General features: G+C 33.0%; 1 protein-coding gene and 1 long non-coding RNA gene across 8 annotated transcripts in view; one reads left to right on the top strand and one right to left on the bottom strand.

Moving 5' to 3' along the window:
* The window catches only part of LOC123721172, an 83,185-nt gene extending 81,003 nt beyond the window's left edge, over positions 1 to 2,182 (bottom strand). The window contains exon 1 of the long non-coding RNA XR_006756165.1: positions 1,877 to 2,182. This is a non-coding gene — a long non-coding RNA (uncharacterized LOC123721172). The remainder of the gene's footprint in view (positions 1 to 1,876) is intronic.
* On the top strand, positions 131 to 21,020 carry LOC106720344 (extensin). 7 transcript variants are annotated; one of them, XM_014514991.2, is made up of 10 exons: positions 131 to 248; positions 2,974 to 3,116; positions 10,648 to 10,751; positions 11,030 to 11,194; positions 15,294 to 15,355; positions 16,023 to 16,418; positions 17,135 to 17,330; positions 19,071 to 19,189; positions 19,739 to 19,833; positions 20,504 to 20,583. In XM_014514991.2, exons 2-9 carry the CDS (start codon positions 2,995 to 2,997, stop codon positions 19,784 to 19,786), a joined length of 1,212 nt encoding a protein of 403 aa, XP_014370477.2. In that variant the 5' UTR covers positions 131 to 248; positions 2,974 to 2,994; the 3' UTR covers positions 19,787 to 19,833; positions 20,504 to 20,583. The 7 variants fall into 7 exon arrangements, with proteins under 7 accessions (XP_014370477.2, XP_045534818.1, XP_014370476.2 ...); XM_045678862.1 differs by lacking the exon at positions 19,739 to 19,833 and having other exon boundaries at positions 16,026 to 16,418; positions 20,504 to 21,020; XM_014514990.2 differs by lacking the exon at positions 19,739 to 19,833 and having other exon boundaries at positions 20,504 to 21,020.
* The last annotated feature ends 503 nt before the right edge of the window (positions 21,021 to 21,523 follow it).

Here is a 21,523-nt window from a genome sequence, read left to right as displayed (position 1 = left end):
GAAAATTGTTTTTGTAAATATGTACTCAAAATGAGTGCGATTGTGCGATTTCTAATAATGTCATCAATATATGCATACGTGATACAAGTGAATTATAAATCCAAAATATATGTATGTGAGTAAAGTTTTTCATGTTCAGTGAAACATTACAGGTGAGACGAGAGCTTGCGCGTGGGCGCCCGCTTTTCCTCCCGCTCAGTAAGAGGCCGGCATCCACGCCGCTCGCACGAACCTGACCGCCGCCCAAGGTACCCATTACAAACTAAATTTAAGCTTCGCGTAACATTAGCACTAATAAAATGCTTCTAGATACATAGCGTATTTTTATTCGCTTCTCACCTGGCCGTTGTAACTAACTGCATAGGTGTACGGTTACAAAAATAATTCGCCATGACTTCATGTTACTGAAATAGACTGGACGCGTCTTCGTTTATGCGGACGCGTAAGCGGTGACCAAACGGTTGACTGATGGTGATTTCATTACACAGACATTCCAGATAAAACAAACTAACCAATCTACTCGTCACTAATTGATCCATTATGAAATACACATGGACATTTCCACGCGGTTAGATGCGCTTGAAAATATCTGAAACTATTTTTATCGTCCGCTTAGACGACAGATTTATTTCGAACCTTGATGACGGTATTGTTAACCTTGTTACTTTAAAAACATCATTATCGGCCACAAAAATCGTCTGGAAAATATTTTTACATCACATTTACCCTTGTAATATAAACGTACCTAATTTTTTTGTAATTGACTATCAATTTAGTCAATTATCAACTAAACATTGAGTAAAATCGAACACAATATCTCCTAGTTTTAAAAACGAGTAAAGGAAATAAAAATAATAAAATCATTTATACATACATGTTGTGAACACGGTATGTCTATTATATATTTATATATTACTAGCTTTTACCCGCGACTCCGTCCGCGCGGAATTAAAAAATTGAAAACGGGGTAAAAAATATCCTATGTCCGTTTCCTGGTTCTAATCTACTTGCCCACCAATTTTCAGTCAAATCGATTCAGCCGTTCTTGAGTTATAAATAGTGTAACTAACGCGACTTTCTTTTATATATATAGATATAATAAATATAATATTATATACTACAATCTAAAATTATGTATAGTTTGCATTTTATTAACACATGAAATTCATTCCCTGGCCTTCAAAATATTTATGCTTGGAGATTATTTTCATTGCCTTCTCTAAATATCTTATCTTTTGAACAGAGGCACTGGCAAGTTTTTAAAAACTCCCACGCCGCTTCTTTTATAAACGTTACTCTACCAAATTGTATATGTATGATACGAAAAACATTGAGAATACCGAAATCATAACTCTTTTTAAGATTTGACAATTTAAAACACACTATTATTTCCGATTTCAAAATTCCACGTTTTTTGTTCATTTTAAATAGCCAAGAAGGTCCGAATATTGAATGTCTTTAACTAAAATACATCCTGCTAGATCATACTTCGTACTAATATTACAAATGCAAATATTTTGATAGATTGATGTTTAGTTGGTTGTTTGTTTGTTCTGGAAGAACACATAGGCGGCACACATTTTTTTTTTATTGCGCACGGACGAAGTCACAGGCTAAACCGAGTAATATATATGAACACCGTTGTATTAATAGATATATTTCACAATTCTGACAACAACTCTAAGAAAAATCTAATTTACATTAAGAAAAATGGACGTATTAAACTTAAAATAGCTTAGGCGAAAAATCGACAATTTATACCTGGAGACAAGGATATAGACGAATATCGAGTAAAGCCGAGACAGTACAGTCTGTACTCGTACAATACAACATTTGCACACATGACTAATGAAGTTTTACTAAACAGATCTTTTACCTTTATTCGTTTTACATTGCATCAAACACCTTGGAACTTCATTGCGAATTCGTAATTAAACGGCAGATAAACATTCGCTTTCACAATGCAGCACACGGCCGTCTAATTCCAGATCGACGATACTCAGACGCCTTCCGCCTACATTTCGCGAGTACCGACTCTCACACAAATAGATTTTGTATCAATTTCCGCGCCGCCGAATAAATTGCCCATTCTTCACACAACACAACATTCCTATCTCAACTGATACTGTTTGCACAATATATCATTGACACCTCATTGATCCTCTATCACACCGAATGCAAAATCTGCACATCGTCTCGAAACATTTCGGCGGAAAGACGTTGTAACAACATCCACAGTACACAATCATATTGCTTATCATATCAAAACAAAGTGGCTTTCAATTATAATTTAGACTTTTAGACTCATTTTTATCGGCCAAAATAACTTCTCTCAGTAAATTTAATATTTTTGTCACTGGAATATCTTTTGATTTTCAAGTCCTTGAAACCACTTATTTGTCCAATAATTTTACCATTTTCCGCGTCTCGTCGGATGTTAATATTGAAAACTTATTTGTACAAAGCTACCTGTCGACGGGACATTCGGAACAAAATATTATAGCCGTCGCCGTTGGTGCCGGGGCTAATAAAATTGCAATAAGAAGCCGAGCTTTCCTCTAACCCCCGGCTCGCGAATCTACCAGCGCTGTAATAAAATTACCTCATGAGGAGGATAAAAATTGTCAATCTAATCTTTAGAGCACCGGTGATATACTGTTACGTTCTTGGAATTAATTATGTGACTGAATATTCAGGAAGAGTATTACAAATTGTAATAAATTTATGACAAAATTAAATCGAGAGGTTGAAGTATTCTTGAATTTTATTACTGATTGTAGAGTACATAAGTTATTAAATTTGTTTTAATTATTTTAATTCCTTTCCTTCAATAAAAATGCATATCTTTGTCTGCCGCGTCGCGAAAGAATAGTTTTCACACAATTTCTTTGCTTTCGATTTCTATAAAAAAACCGTCGTATTTAAAAGCTTTAAAGACAAACTTGACGTGAAACTATTCCTTTCATGTTCCAGCGCCGAACGAACGACTCCAAGATGGCCACTGGCCCTAAGATAGTACACAAGCAGTTCAACTCGCCCATCGGGCTGTACTCCCAGCAGAACATACAGGAGACCCTCAACAAGCACCTGCAGAACCTCGACAATGGCACCGTAGGGTACGTACTTAATATTAACACAACATGTTGACTTAAACCATTAATACAACATCAACAAACAAATCTCAAGGATCGATACAAGGGGATATATTATGGATTTAAATTTTAGAAGCTTTAACCTCCAGAATTTTAGAAAGTAAGATTTTACAGACACTAATCGAGAAATGTGAGGATGGAGAATGCAATTTTCATACGAATAATAATAAATTTCCTCAAATAAATCAATATTTAAATACGTGAAAAAATATAGAATGCACATTTCGTCTTTCTTTGCCTATTTGTATCCGTCTACAACAAATTCGATAAGAAATAGAGCGATATTATTTCACTTTCTAGCATTCTTGAGAGCTGTAAATGCTGCATCAATATTTCGGTCTGAACGAAAATTCGTTGCAAGGCAAGTTTACACAACAAATCAATTCTACATCAGAGCAAACCAATAACCACGTGTCAGAAACAGTTTGCAAAGTAGTTTATTTCGATTATTTCGTAGTTATGGAACATTCAGATAATATTCAATCCTAAATTCGTATATGTATATGGTAAATACGTGCGACATTTTAATTACATTTTTGTATTACTTAATAAATGTTTACGATTTCCAATAGAATTTAAAAGGTGTTCGATAACTTTTTCTGAAAAATCAAAACCTCCGTACCAATACTGCTATCATAAAAAACTACTTTCTTTAAGTGTATTTTGATAATCATAGCAAGTTTTAGACTACCTACGAACTATTCGAATCTCTCGCATGTAATAATGGAGTTGTATTATGCTTTATAAGTTGAATTAAATGTAAACAAACCGATTTTGAGAAGAAATCATGTAGCAATTTTTCACTGAAATCGTGATGTACAAAATTAACCCAGGGTGATATTATCGCTCTACTTCATAACTTATTAAATATATTAACATTCAAAGGGTAGTTTATACAAATGAATGTCAAACTTTAACGGTTTGATGTTCTTGTATTGTATTAAGGTTGCTTTAGGGCATAGCTTTAGTGTCTGGAATTTGATACCCTCGTCTAGTATTATTACATAACTGTACTTTGATTATTATCATATGATAATTGGATAATACCTATTCCATTTCAGAGGCTGATTTGCAATTAGAATTAATATAATTCAGTGAATATTAGCTGTATTTCTCTATTCGGAATATAGAGAAAATAAATATATTGTGAACATGGGGTTCAATTATAGAGCATTTAAAAAAAACATGTTATCATCGTTTCGACTGTCAGAGAAAAGTAGTGTTACGACAGTGGAATTTCACTGTGATATTTGAGTTAGTGATTGTTGTTTGTTACAATACAACACAAATATAATTACTAATACATATTACACATATAATTTCATTTATACATAATCTCAACGTATATTTTTGTACGTGATGTAAAAATTATTGCAAATGTTCCAATTAAAAACTATTGCTCTATTAAACTCGCCAGAATTTTCTTGCTCAATAAATAAGTGGATACACTCTGCTAAACAAAGAAATGTGCAAATTCAAAAGTAAAAAAGGTACAAAATTTTCTAAATAAAACTTTAAAAGTCAATCTAATGAAGCGGTAATACTTACATAAAAGCCACACAAGATTCTAAGTTTTCGCTCATAGACTTGGATAATGTTTTTCTTTTCCAATATTTCGCCGTCCGGTTTTCTTAGATATTATGAAGTTTCAAGTATTTTATAGTCATAGTCTAAAAGACCCGTCACAAGTTGAGACTACTTTTAAATATACACGTTTGCTTTTCCACAAAACAATCTTAAAAATTTGACAAATGACAGTGCTGCCAATATTATAATAAAATATCAGTAATTAATGGATATTTAATTTAATTTCTACGAAATCCACGTGGACTAATAAATTGACGAAAAATAAGATAAGTAGTCGAATAATTCACGGTTGACTGTAATAAATGCGCTTTTAAAATAGACTGATAGATTGTCGTGAGATAAACAATGATCTCACAAGTACAAAGTAAACACGCGATAAATAATTGAAGCTATATTTGGTGGTAAGGAGCAAGCCAAAATTACGGCAATGGAAAACAAAATGCAAAATCGTGTCATAGTAATCGGGACGAAGCTATGCACGGATTGCCTCAGTATTTGTGAAACAGAGTTCGTGCAACCATATTTTTAGTGAACACAGTACTTCCATTAAAATTACTAGTAAGTTTACAATTGTTATTACAAATTAATAATCTGTTCCTTATTATTCATGTTGTTCTTCAAATTATATTATATTTAATTGTAACGATATATTCTTAGGTGTACTGGCAGTGGTTATAGTTTTTTTTACTGCTGTGGTTGCTAATTCCCTCTCCTTTATGTATGTATTTTTATCTAAAATGGTCAATCTTTGTGAGATTGCTCTAACTTCAAATAGATTTTTTTAATACCAATAATGTGTCAGTGCGTTTATGTGTATTTGCGTCTACCGTCATAATTATAAAGAGACAAGATCTCGACGGCCGCTGACATTTTGCATGCATAAAATTTAGCACTGCGCATACCGGACTGACACTGCAAACATAAATTAAATATTTAGTATTCGAACTATGATTCATACATTTCTTTAAACAAAATAGTTATTTTACGGAATTTGGCAAAATAGTTATCCATATAAGAATACATTCTACATTTGAAATTCTGTATTACTTAACTTTCAAGAAAAATATGTTTATGTAAATGAGTAATTTTTGTTTTATTAAGCACGTTTACTCATATGAATTATGAACATAAATAAATATTTTGTGTCGAGATCAGACATTAAATGAGTCACCTGGTGTAAAAAATACCTTTAACTTTTACTAAGGTAATCTTTAAATCTTTCTTCGATATATATCCCTTTATCATTGCATATCTTCTATCGGGGGTGAAAAAATATCCATGACATTTAATGACAAACAGGTACAGTAAGTGGAGATCTAGCGCGGCCAGCTCGCACCGGTCACAGTGTATCCGCGGCGCGGGCGCAGGCTGTTCGCCTACCGTTTTACAATTTCAACAACAATTTTCTTGTACTGTGACATATTTTGTTATAAAAACAGTCACCGGTTAATAATTTAAGTTATTTAAAAAAAGTGTAGTTAAGTAAAAAATAGAGTCAACTTAAATACTTTTGAAATTGTCAATAAAAATAAATTTAAGAAAAACAATTTATTTGTAACACTTGTAATGTGCCATATTTCTTCAAAAACAATTTGCTAACGTGTTCCAATTTTTCTTTCTTCAGAAGTTTTTATTAGCTTTTCGATCGACTGCACGACACATATATTGTTAAAATAACTGAATCAAAAAGATAGATTGATAATAAAAATGTCTATAGATCGAGTTATCTTAGTTGTTCTATTTTAAATTGTAATATTAATGACGCCAATTTTAATGATTCAGAAATAAGTCATTAAAATAATTAATCACAGGCAATAAAAGATCTTTGAATATAACTCTGGCACACGCTCAAAAACGCATGCGTTACATTTGTAAATACTTAAAAAATTGTCAGTACGTACGAAAGTGTAAATAAAAAATTATCTATTGTTGTTTCGTTCGTGTCGTGGAAAATGGAGATTGTCGATGAAAACAATGAGTAAGTTTCCATCACTTTCTACTTTTTATTGTGAGATTGATAGATTAACAATAGTTTAGTCTGAGCAACTGTGAGGTTTAAGTATACGTTCATTGCTTGTACAAACACTGTCTGTAATTCACGGTAAAGTTGTGAGTTCGAAATCTTTTTTTTATTTTATTTGGCTTTCTTCGGTATGTAATAAAAGAGTCTGTCTAATAAAATAAAAATAAAAAATTGAACTAGTTACTAAACGATGCTATTTTAAAATTTTATAAAAAGCCCAGACATTTTATCGAATACCGTATATTACATTCTATCGGTAACATAGATGTTTATCGGACACCAATACAGCGACGTTTAATTGTGAGTCGATTATGGCTGGTTTTACAGTCACGCGTTTCGGCAGCGCCGTCGGAGCGCGCGCGCTCGGATATGTATTGGGCTCAGATGAAGAATTATATAGATATGGCACGCGCGTTCACCCGTAAGGGACAGATAGAGAGTACTATAGACTATACCTATATATAAGTAAAAGGATTGGGGTTACCAGTTATTTATTTTATCCCGAAAGTGAATAATTACGATATAATTTAATATACACCAATTTATATATTCCCAATTATATTGTAATTAATAATTGTAATAAATATAAAAAACAATGCGTAATTTTTGTTTCTGTGACTAAGATTACGTAAACAGATTTTTTAGTAATACTTAGTCAGGTCATAAATTCTGTCACATGTTTAATATAAAATAATTGAAACAAGTTTATTCATTATGTGACCATTTATATACCAAAATGAACTTAACAAAACATAGATTCTTATGACACTAAAGTTTATTCAAAATGACCTCCGTGATTTTGAATACAGGCCTTCAATCTGCGCGGCCAGTTGTCTATCGCAGCACGAACGAGGTCCATGTCAATATCGGCGGCTGCCTTAATCTAGGATGTCTTGAGTGACTCCAAAAAAAGAATTTCCCGATATTATTTTCCCGCGTACCGCTTCAACAAAGCGCGGCATCTCTTCAGTCTTAGGTCCATTAGACCAGCATTCAAACGATGTCCTGTTTTTCTTCGATATGCACGAAGCCCTAAGTCTTCATAAAAAGCTACAAAAAACATACCAATATTATAGTCATATAATTTTAAATTACTCTGTATATCATTACAGTGAACACTACATGTAAAACTACTTAATATTAAACTATTTTGATTGTAATTTCTAAGAAACAAAATTTACATGGGACAAATTAAAAAGCATACTCTTTAAAATCAACGGGATAAGAAAGTATCAAATATTTAAAAACACAGCATATACCAGAATTAAAAACTCCTTTTGAAATCTGTTGAAAATAGTATAAAAAATGTGAATTGTTTCATTTATATACATTATACATACTATAATTTATTTCCCCTAAATTCAGGGTAATTTTTACAACAAGATGGTGGTATTATTTTTACGGGTAATAACCAACCAATTTGAAAAGAAGTTTAATATAACCGCTTGTTTCCCAGATCTACAGTAGATTATTTGACACAAATGACATCTGCGTTTGGGCGCATAATGTTCGAAAAATACTATTTTATTTTAGCTGATTTTACCCGTATTTTAACATATTAGTTATTACAAAGACTGTAAAGAACAACTAGTTTGTATTTTCTTCCTTATTTTGTATGAATACATGTGAATAAGTGCGTAGTTTCAGTACTTACGATTGAAAGGTTATGTTTTTCTCTTTTCGCTGACTACGGCTTTTACAACCAACAATACAGCAGTATACCATGTTTTATACACTTGATCTCACTAAAACTGTAATATCAAAATATTTTTGCACAATTAAAGCCCCTAAGTACTCACAATTTTCGAAAAATAACACGAATGTCAAACTTTGTTAGGGACAACCTAGGTTGTTTGTAGGGGACAACCTTTGTTCCAAACAAACTCCAAAGCCTGGTACGCAGAAAGGGACAGAAGATAGTTATCCCTGTCTTTGTCACGTCACAGGAATTGGGTATAACTGTATCTCTCTCACTCACGGTATTATTATTACCGTGTCATAGACTTGGTATTGGGGTATTAGTAGCGTTTCAAATTCGCGCGCTTGAGCAGCGCCGTTCGTTGAACGCGTCCTATTCGCGCGGCGCGGTCGAAGTGCGCGCCGCTCGTGCGCTTCTACGGCCATTGTGCGTTTTAGTCTCACGCCGTTGAGACGTGCCGTTAGGTACTGTTGTGTACAAAACTGCTGGTGGATAGGCGAAAATATTTATAAAATTTATAACTATTTTCTCGTAAATCAGAGAAAGATGTTACGTGTTCGCCTCTCAGTAACCTTGTAGCGTTATAAGGATCAACACCTACTGTTCTTCGACGTTTTTGTTGCCTTTTTTTCCATAAAAAGTAAATAGCCAGTACTCTAACCGCATTGCCGTTCATTTTGTATCTGTTTGTACACGACTGTCTCACAGCAGCGAAACGCGCCGTACTAATGTCGTTTTTGGTGCACCACTGTTCAAACGCGCGCTGTCCAACAGCGCGCTGTCCAACGGCGCGTCTAGCGGCGTGACTGTAAAACCAGCCTATAATTTCTCATAAACAGCACGCTTACGTTCACATCGCGGTTATCGAAGGTTGTAGATAGCAATTGATAGTAGAGGTAAACCGGTACATAATTGATCATTCCACCAACAGACTATGCAAGAAAGCATTCACAACTTTCACTATCATTCTATTTAAACCTTATTTCCTGGTTATGGATACATTATACATTAAACTTTGTATTATAATCCTTAAGTTCTTAAGGAAGGCAATATCAAATAAGGATCATCATTTTCAGAAACAGTGGCAACAAGCGCCTTCGTATCTTCATCGTCAATTATGTCAAAACTAGTATGAGATTTTTGGTGTACTTTACGTCTGATATACATTTCAATTTACTTCTAGATGTTCATAATATCGATGGTAAAATTTATGTTTATATGAGTACTAATAGTAGCCCGCGACTCCGTTCATGCAGAATTAAAAAAAATCACGTAATAAATGCGAGGCTATGTGCTCTTCTATACTATGTTCTACATCTGTGCGAAATTTAAACTTATATTATATTTAAATTTAAACTTTCGCATTTATAATATTAGTAAGATTGAATAAAAGAAGTTAAGTAAAAAAAAACAATATTTATTATATTCCTCAGTGCAATGTTATACAAAATACCGTTAGAAATAATTAATGATTACTAGATTGAAGACTCTCAAACAATTCTTCGATTCTTCTTAGTAATAGTGACTAATGACAACTGATTGACAGAAAGAGCAAATGTTACTGTCAATACGTGCCAAAGTTGTCACATTATAAATACGCGGCTGAACTTTAAAACAAATTACATTTCGACTGCAAATTACAAAAGAAAATTAACCATAAACACAGAGCCTTATAGTTGACATTGCAATGTATCATTTTGTTAACTTAGTACAAGTTTTTATATTGTTTACCTTCGAGATTTAATAGAGAACTTGTCGTTTAACCGTTTAACATTGAGTCACGATAACTTGCCAAAGAAGGTTTATTGAGGTTAACGTTAACATATAAGGCGTGTAGTAGTACATAATAATGTTTTTCAACATTTACAAGTACTACAAAGTTCTTAAATTATGTAATAGTGATTATTTTCTGGTTGTTGTTAACTATATATTATTATTATTTTCCGCGCATTTGAGCAAAGTTTTTTGTAGAAGAATGAAGGTTATAGATATAAAGTTAATAATAATTTCTACACACAAACGAGAATTGATCACCGAATGTGTCACGAAAATCATTTTTATTATTTACTTAATTCATTTTGAATAGTTTTAACTCGTAAGTTCTTACAAATAAAAATAAAGCATCATATGCTTTTAACGGCAGTTGTTACAAAAAAAAAAATATTAAACGAGACATTTTGTTATAGGATCGACTTCAACAATCCAGGCGCCAATAAGCCAGCCAACCTCGCCAACTCGGCCGTTCTGCGAATGCTTGAGGAAGAAGAGCGCAACCGCAAGGGGCTTCCTAGTAAGACATTACATAATTTGTTGTTTGCTAATCTCGAAGAAAAAGTAACTGATGTTGAAAATATCTGTTTTGTTTGTTAAAAATAACAATAGTTGTAAATAATTTACTAACTTAATTATTATCAACTTATCAAAGCAACTTTAAGCTCATGTTATTGATAGTTTAAAGAAATCGAATATTGGATTCGAATCCACGACCTTTTCAAAGTCCGTACCAATTTCATTGATTGATAAGTCTAAAGCTTAACTAACGCCGAGTAACTTGCATTGCTTCGCCAGAGTTAGATCCGACGCAAATCCAAGCAATAATGGACAATTTGGTCCTGGCACGCCGTCGTTTTGACAGCTCGTGGCCACCGCGCAAGGAGCATTCAGTCCGACGGGGTTGGCACTTGCTTGATACCACCGGTCACATATATTCTGATTTCTTGAAGGCTACTAAAGGTACTGGATTGGGCACCAGTAGACGTAGTTTACCATTATGCAACGAAGTAGATAGTCAATCACAATTTCACCAGTTGGTGTACTCTAAAAATGTTACGAACTAATTTAAAATCGTCGTCTTGGCTATACATGATTCATACAATGGTTTCCTTATATTTGAGTGTTTACGTATTACGCGTAAATGTACGAAATATTCGTAAATTCTAACATCATGTGTCAGTATTGTTATGACCATCCATACAGATGGAGCAAATCGCTCATTAATGAAAGTTTTTGGCAAACATTTAAGATTTCTGACTGTGAAATATATATTTTAGATTTAAGTAGATATTTACGTCGTTCCACTAAGAAAATATGGACATAAAAATAAATCAACATCTTTAGAAGTTTTGTACCCGTAACTTTGTAGACTCTACTTTGGATCTGTACTAGATGAAGACTAGATTAATAATTTAATCGAACATTGAATAAATAACCCTTGCACTACGTGATACAAAGTTTGAATCATCGTCAACAACTTGTTTGATTTGCTTCGCTGATGTTCGCTAATACTCAGTGTAACAACCACGTGAAGGATGTCTGTGAATAAACATAGGTCGTTACTTTTAGAATATAGGTCAACACAAATGCAAGGATCTGATGAAATAACGCTTCTAATTTATGATTTCTGAAAATTCTGCAGACACTAACTATTTATAACACACTATTTTCTCTACACTTCTTATAAGTTACATATTATTTTGAAAAAATAATACAAGTGATTTTAATTATAACCTTAGAAAATATACAAGAAGAAACATCAGTATTAATATATTATTTTTATCTTTGAATACCTGCACAGCTTAGAATAATAACATATTTTTTTGCAAGCGGTAACTATTTCTGTGCTCCACAATCGCTAGCCGCGATGAATCAGCCAACTAATTTTATCCATTCGAAGTGCAGACGTACGAAAGTATTCAGAACCGCGAACACTCTCTTATCTAGCAGAAGTAAATGCGTTTAATAAAACTCATGAAGAATGTTTGCAACTATCAGTATCGATATCGAAATAATCGTAGAAAAATATAATGAAACTACTGCAGTGGGTAACAACGAACTATGTATTCCTATATTATATCTTAACATTATTTTTAAGCACTTATTTAAACATAAACTATATTTAATACGTACACGTTTTGCTATATTTTAGTACACGTGAAAACAGCTTAAATGCACTAATTAACAATTTGTAAATATTGTTATAATATCTTAAAAATCTATATTTTAAGAAAGTATTGCTTTTGTTTAATTACAATAAATAAGCAATATGACAAGCTATGAAAATAGTCATAATTCAAAACTTAAAATTGACCTGAAATATTGCCAAAAATTTTCTATACATAGCAATTAGGAATTACAATTAACTTCATGATAATTATGTTTAATTAATTTTCATCTTAGTGACATGGCTAATTTGTTGATAATTGTGGCCATGTCCCACAACACGCTAACGATAATAATTTACCCGGTTCGTACTGTACTATGCATTTACATACATTTACATAAAAGAATATAATACTAGAATATAACTAATACTAAAATTTTACTAAACAATCTGCATAAAGTAAAGATATAATTTGTCATAAACATCGGAAATTGGAATTGTTGTAGTTTATTGCCTATGTATGATATACAGTCAACTGCTTAAATATGTATACTTTTCCAAAGTATATGCCTATGAAACTAGTATATGCTTTCGGTTTCAATATGTATACACGTATCCGTCCGTATCCTTCCGACCATAATAAATACATGCTAATGACGACTTTTGAAACTGTAGCCCTTTATAAGATTCTAAAGTTGTGTAAATGTTACATATTTATGCAGCTGACTGTACATTTGAGAATTTTGTAACAAACCCCTAAAACTTAACTGCAAGCTACGGTCAGAAGTCTTCAAAAGTACCGATGTGATTATAGAAATAATGACTATCTATTTCATAACTGAGATGGCAAATATCTCAAGACCTAAGTCTGAATAAACGACCTAAAGAAACGGATAGCAGGGAAGATTCAATCGGATAAAATAAATGTATAATTTTACTGTATCTATTTCTAATACGAACACGTCACATATCAAAATTCACGGTCTGGTGTGTCATACAACAAACGAATACACTAGAAAGAGTCCGCGATAGTAACCTTTAACACCCTTTTCCACTAACCGATTAGTAGCGCGTATGCTTTTCTATGGCAATCGTCGTCACGGGATATCACACACATATAAATCTACAATTGCGTATAACCAAAGTCAGGTGACTAGTCGCGGCTAGAGGAAAAAGGGTCTTAAACTCTCAAAATAATATGCGGTTGTTTCGCACCTACACACCTGGCAGAAGCCAACTGGCCACAAGACATCCTGACACTGAACAGATTAAACGTAACATAGTCTCCAGCGATAGCAGTCGTAAGGTACACATTTATATTACCATAGACACTTTTGTACAGTATTAGAATATAGACATTAAACACTTAATCATTATTGTCATTGCTTTCAATGCTTTGCTAGCGAGTGAACTTTTGCCAACATAGAATGTTCGGGAGCTTTCTAAGATACATTTTTATCAATACATCTTTATCGCTATAATTATAATTTATCCTATAAAAAATAAACGAGTGCTTCTTCACAGAGCATCAAATAAAATTTAAAAAAAAATGGTAATGTCATTATTACTACCGGCCAGCACTATAAGCCACCAACTCCGGGCAATGTTTTCTAACATATTTTATTCTCTGCTTTCCACATCTATAACTAATCGAGTTTTGCTAAATTTTTAAATTTTCTTTTTTTAAATAAGTAGTTTATTTTTCATAAATTTGTTAGTTAACAAAACTTTTTAGTTTTGTATTTCTCTTCACTCAGAAACATGGTTTATTGTACTGATACAAGTTTTAAATACTCGACATTATTTGCAATACTTTCAGAGTATCCATTGAATTAACGTAAATAATATGCAACGTGTTCGTAATTCATTAAAGTGATTAACTCAAGAATCTTTAAAAAATAATTCAATGTTGCATTGAGAAAGAACAATTTAGAAGAATAAGCCTTAAAACCGCACTCGTCCGTACATACATGGACGATTTCCCGCGAGAAATCCATCTATCGAATTCTAATACTTCCCTTTCTCTATTAGGAATTTCGCCATTGTTATTTTAAGCAATTCAATTTAAGTATATGCTGCACTAAGAATCGTTAAAAAATAAGCAACTCAAAGTAAACTCAATTAGAACTTTAGAGGAGCTATAGCAAAATCAAGAGAGAATAAAACAAATTGTACAACATGCCACTTAATGTCCTTAAATTAGCAGTTATTTATTTCAATTTACCGCTTTAGGTGCAATCTATTTTTTTTTAATTAAACTTTATTTCGCCAGCAACATAAATCTAAAATTAAAATACTTACGCATCTGCTTAATAAATTCAGTTCACAATTCCATGAAAACTATATTTTTTGGTCGACTTTTTGGCTTTGATCCAATGAGTATCGTTCGATCTAATTTAAAGCAGAATGTGTCAAAATGTGTATAACGAAAGTTTGAACATAGATATGTGTGGTCTGAGACATTTGATGCGGTGATAGATACGACAGATAACGTTCTTAAATAATGTGATTTGCATGTTTTCTTTGCCTCACATTGTAATTTCTTGTTTTTTATGCTAAAATGTTTAAATAGATTACAAAGTACATATTTTTTTTTATTCTAATACTAACTTTAAAAAAGTTATTCTTAAATATTTATCTACTGACCATAAATAACTGTGAACATGCTATACAATTGTTTGAAGTGTAATAATTATAACGCCAATAGATTTATTACCAAGGACAGAGACGATGAGTAACATTGCTATGATATTCGCATGGGTTAATAAACTTCTAGAGTAAACTTTGGGACATATTTTAAGTTATTGGAAATCCACTTTTATCATATATGTTGGATACAGTATAAACTTGCAGACATAGTAAAGATTTTCCAATTGAATAGTTCCTTTCAAATTAACAATGAAACTAGTCGTTTCTGTTGTTCATTAACATTGATAACTTTTTTTCTTTTAGGTCAGAAAAAAGTCGTTTGGCCACCGGTGCCAGAAACCAACGGCTACCATCAGACCCAACAGGTAACAACACAACTTATATAAAACTAAGTGAGATCATTCAGACCCCATGTATATGTGTATATAACGAACGAGAAAAAAAGCTGCACATAGCCATTAAAGCTTAGTGGTGGCAGGAGCACAGTAATTGCATGAAATCCAATATTATGGTTAATAGAGCTTGCAAATTATAGCGATTATGTTTCGCAAAAGCGGGAACGTTTTGAACATTTATATAATATTATTTGCTTCTATGATAAGTGTCTCTTCGCGCTTGCATTGAGCTTTTCTTTAAATAGAAATTTTTAAAACAATTTTCAAACAACTTAAGAGTTTCGGTCAACAATTTTCAAATTTAATATATATTATATATTTTATATATAATAATTTGATAGGTCTTAGGAATTGAATTTTAAGTTTGATTTTTACTCTTTTAGTGACACAGATATTAAAGGTATTTTAACATAAAACATTAAATAAATGTTCATAAGTTCCTGAATAACTAAAAAGAAAAAGGGGTTATTTGCAATTCACAAATATGTATATTTCTGAACAATATGCAGCTGTTAAATATTTACTCATTAAAATTTTTGATGAATAAGATAAATTCATCTATTTTGCGCTTCAGGAGCATACATACCTCTACGTGATTTATGGATAGCCCCAATTAGTTACATCATTATACCCACAGCAGAGCCCTGCGCTCTACAACAACGCTCAGCACTCCCCATCGCAACAGCCACAGTACTCACCCTCGGCTCAACCCCAGGCACAGCCCCAGCCTCAATCCCCTTACCTCTCCCCTCAGCCCCAATATCAATCCCAACCCCAGTACCAATCCCAACCTCAGTATCAACCGTCCCAGTATCAATCCCAGCCCCAGTACCAACCGCAGCCTCAGTACCAGACGCAGTCGCCGGCCTACAGCGAGGGCAAGCGACAGGAAGCGACTGGGCTGAGTAAGCTGATCCCGGTTGGGGCTGGTGCCTCCCCTGTAGCCCCCTACCGTCAGGGCCCGCCTTCGCCGCAGCCCTACCGCCAACAGAACAGCCGCTGGGCCCCCGTGCCCGCTCCTACTTCTCCACAGGTACTCTTTGAAAAGAGAATGCATCGTCGTCAGCGTTTGTCGTGTCATTTCTGTCGTACTTGTATACGTTTACTGATTTAACATGTAATAACCAGAATTTATCCATGTTTTGTCATATATTGACCTATGTATTATATTAACAGCACTATAATACAATAGTATTTTAATTTACTTGACCTGGTAAGGCTCTTGACTGCGATGGTATGTAAGCGTTTTCTTAAGTTATTTATTTTTATACGCTGCTTTATAACACTTCGCGACATTAAGACTTCATCGCGATAATATCTAGTTGTCGCGCATTTTAACTTTGTTACGTAAATTTTATTAATACAATTGTTGCAACTGTACTTTGTTGTTCATATAGATCTTTGAAGTATATCCAAATGACTACTGATTGAAGTGTACTAAACGGGATCGTTAAGTTGAATTGAAAATAATTTGCATATATAATTCTTGTACGCTATTGCTGTCATTAACTAACGCAGTAATTGTCGCACTATCGTTAAATGGCCAGGACATATCTTGGTGAAGGAGGAGGAGATTCTTTAAGTAAATATTTAACGATTTTTAGTGCTTCAGTTTATAAGCTATACTAAGTTGCTTATGTGGCTTAGAAACCCTTATAAAAAGGTACTGGCTTATAGAACATGACATGTACAGTACACATCGTTTACTTCCTCATATTCAGTAAGAACACTTCACTTACTTACCTTCAGCCACAGTACACGGGGCAGCCGCAGTATTCGCCGCAGTCTCAGTACTCGGAGCCTCAGTACCAGCCGCCTCAGTACCAGCCGCCGCAGAAGCAGTTCGAACCGCCGCCGTCCACCATCACTCTGCGCCAGCAGCAGCCAGTCCACCAGAAGCCGCCCCCGGTCTTCCCCAGCCAACCTGCTACAGCTTCGTTTAAAGGTAATGTCATCATAACTCGCTGTCCTTATCCTCTCTATGCGGTCGATATACTAAGTTTTCGTCCTTCAAAATAATCTACCATACGTGACTTAATCACAACCTTCTTAGTTATTGTCAACTTTCGAAGTAAAAGGTTTAGGTTTAGGTGGATGGATCGATGAACGGATGTTTGTTTGAAAGTATCGCTAGAACGACTCAACTAATTTCGATGAAATTATAGAACATAGTTTGGAAGAACCCGATATCTCGATACCCGAGTTTATAAGTATTAAATCCACGCGTGATTTTCAAAAGTGTAATAATTTTTTCTGGTAGTGAAATTAAGGTTATTATCATTAAAAGAATATAATACAGAAGTCATTAAAGTTAGCGTAATAAGTGCGTACTAAGTTTACATTATTTATATGCATCTCGATCTTATATCAACCTACTTGATTTTTTAAAGTGATTCGAACTCGTTAATATTTTTTTCAGTACCATAAATTGAAACCAAATAAAATGCGACTTTTATTTTGATTTCAATTAATATTGGGCTATTTTGGAGAATCTAATGAATCTATTTTGGAGAATCTAAAAACATACAAAATATTTGGTTTTGATACTTCAAATGTACCTAGCATATTTACTGAAACCGAAATAATTATTGCAGCTTTTGATAAACGTGGTTTGTCTTTTTTCCTCCGCTCTACTCTATTCGAAAACAAAACTGTAAAATTTCATTTTAATTTTTCAAGGTGTAAATACGTGTAGGGCGCTAAACTTACATTAGCATTTCGTTATTTAACGTCTATAATTTACTCTTAGGGGATATATCCTTTTTTCTTTCCCTACTCGTATCTAAAATTGTGGATGTCTATGGGCGGCGGTCGCTTCGCTTTATCGGCGTATTCAGTTGGCTGTTTGCTCGTTTGAACTTATGATATAAAAATACTCGTAATACAAAATAAAATATGTACAAATAAACATCTTGTGTGTTACATCTCTTCGTAAAGCAAGGTACAGGTGCGATCTACGTAATGTCTAAAGGGGCTATATTAAATCCCATAAAAATCTTTAAAGCAATGTCACAATGTAAGATACGAGATTGTCAGTATATTGTTTTTTAAGATTGTGTTTTTATATGTCGCAGTGTCGCTTTAGAGAAGTCTTAGAACACGTAAAAGCTTTCATACACCTGATAAAACTCGTAAAGTGTTCATATAACGCGTAGAAAATACTTTACAACATTAAAGTTTGTTTTTCTAAGATAATATGAAATGTTTTTGAAACTTATTAATACCTACGTACTTTCATGATATTTATTGTTGTTTATTTCTACTTTCTCATAATTAAACTAGGTTAATTGTGGTTAGAACATATAGACTGTGGATAACCACAATATACGAAATATCGTAGAAAGCTACGTCTTACTATGATTACTTTTGTATATTAATATACGGAGAGTATCAACGACAAAACATTTATTATTAATCAAATCAAAACATTTATTATTTATCAAATTAATTTATTATTAAACATTTATTTATTTGGATTACTTTATATAAATGTGTGCTTACAAATCAATAGTGTGAGTTTCGCCCTTACTAAAACATTGTTATCTTTGGTTCTTTAAAGAGATTATGATAGGGATGGACAATATGTTTTACAGTCGTTTTGGCAGTGGAAACGCTTGATTTGATTACTAATAATAAAAAATTAAATTTAATATTCAAGACTCAACGAATGTATTAATCGTAACAGGAGGTGTAAACATGCGTGGAGATCAAAAGTGGCCGCCGCAGTCGGTAAAGGAGGCCGTCGCGGCTGAGAACGAGGCGAGAATGATGCTAGCCAAAGGACCAGCTTGCAGACCGCGCAAGGTAACCTTCACAGATTATATATGACAGATCAGCCATACAAACAACCACAACATACTTTGCTCTGTATATTGCCAAATCATACATTTCATTATACGTTATATCGCTTTTAAATTAACACTTTTTCCCGCTGTAATTTTATTAAAATCGGTGTCGGATAAAAATTATTACAGCAGTGTGTGTTTTGTATTTAATTCAAAGATTTGCACACTTTGTTTTTTTTTCAGTTAAGCTTCTGAAATTGCTTATTATTAAATTAATTACATAAAATGTATTTATGATATTGGCTACAATCTTAACATTTTCAAAATTTTTTAAACGTAATCATAATTTTTTTTTAAATAAGATATTAAGTTTACGATAGACTCCATGAGACTCCTTCTAAACGCATTACGTGATCGGTTTTTTGATATAGTAATTTCAAACTTGTCTTTGGCAATAGGTATTTACATAATTCTTAATACAAATACACTACTCACTACAGCATAGAACATCAAACATGAATAACCAGCCCTCATTCCCCATCCTGAGTGCAACCGTTGTCTGTTTTAGCCGCGGCAATATTCGCTTGCTGAATTAATTGCCATGAGGGAGGTGTAAGTCCGTCCTACCGACTCGTTCGGTTCGGTCCGGATTTTAATCGATTTGTAAGTGAAGCTTCTTCGGACATAGTGTGACACAATCTCTTCCATTAACTTAATTTAAAAATATACTTTTAGGGCATGTACTATTGGAGATAGCTTTTTGTGCACAAAGTAGGTATATAAGATTTTATATACATGTAACGTTACTCACGTCGATAAGAAGTGTGCAAGATATTTCCGCAATTTAGTTTTTCCGTCTATTCCTTTATTAAGAGAAACTTATTTAAATAATATTTGAAGGGTTATTTTTGTTACGCTCACAAAATAGTTCAAACCAATGCAAATACAGATGCAAAGCATACAATCTTGCTCGTCTCATGAAACAATGATAAAAAAAACAATATTTTGTAATGAGGAATACTTTTGGCACAAACGAATACCGGCTACCTTCAGTATTACATGTCTTTATGAATAAGATCAACGGTACACGATTAGTACTCTATGTAGTAGCAATCAGCTAACGCGTTTAGAATTAGGCTTCGCACAATTCTAGTACCATGACATCACGTAATTGACTAAATCACATCCGTGTACGTCTTAAAAGTGTCACCTATTTCTCTCTACTAGCTTCGCTGTGAAAGGCTTGATTGTGCGTTGTAGAGGTGTAGTAAACTGGTATATTAAGTGTAATAGTGATATAATTGGACAAGCTAATTGGAACTTTATGTTACAGGTAAACAGGGATTACTCTGGCTTCTTCGCGAAGCATGCTCTCAATCACAACTACCCTGGCTACCGCGCGCCCCCTGGCACCCAACACTTCGAGGACCATTCTGGCCGATCTTCGTACTAAAATAATATATTAGTCTTTAATACTAGAGTCACCAGATTTCAATGAATAGATTCGATCATGAATAATCTCAATATTCCAAAAGATCATTTTCTTTAGCTTCATATATAAATCCGTTGCGCCTAAATGTCTTAAAATATAGGGGTTAGTGCTCGGATGTTATCAATGAGGAATCAGCCTCGTTTATCATAAATTGTCTCTAGATATCAGGGTAGGGGACGCCAGAGTAAGTACTTGTGTAGACTTTAGTCGATAAAGTCTTAGTCTCAAACTAAGTACTTAAAATAAAAATTAAGCACTGATTTTGTGATAAAAATAAGTGACAATCATCTTGGTAATAATCCGTTTCTAGCAACACATAGTGTATCAGGATGAGAAAAAAAGATTACTATATTTTTATTTTTTTATTAAAATAACTCCATCCAAATATACACAAAACAAATGTCTAATACAAACATACAAATGTAATCAGTGCTTAATTTTAATGTTAATTTATTTACGCTATAATCATTATGTAGTTTTTAAGTATTATAATTTTACAAAATATATAAAAATATAAATCATGCTTTAAATTTTTACGAAATCATTAATTTATGTTGAATAAGCATTATGTTATGCGGCTAAGTTTCGATTATAAACAAAAAGCTTTTTAATGCTTTCAACAACATTTGTATGTAAATAAAGCTCAATTGCTGTGCTTATAAAAAGCGTGCAAAAAAATTGTAAACAACCAAAGCTATTATTAACAATTATTGATGTGACAAAAAAAAATTATAACTAAGCATAAATTAATATATAAAACTAGTCACGAAGAGATCACGTATATTTTGTATATAAAATGTTGATTTTTCTATTTCATTGTGTTATTTATATTCTAATGAAATAAAAAATTCTTTAAACTAC

Source organism: Papilio machaon, chromosome 8, assembly GCF_912999745.1.
Source record: "Papilio machaon chromosome 8, ilPapMach1.1, whole genome shotgun sequence".
Taxonomy (NCBI): Eukaryota; Metazoa; Arthropoda; class Insecta; order Lepidoptera; family Papilionidae; genus Papilio; species Papilio machaon.
The sequence above is the reverse complement of the archived record's forward strand: the minus strand, read 5'-3'. Positions and strand labels throughout refer to the sequence as shown.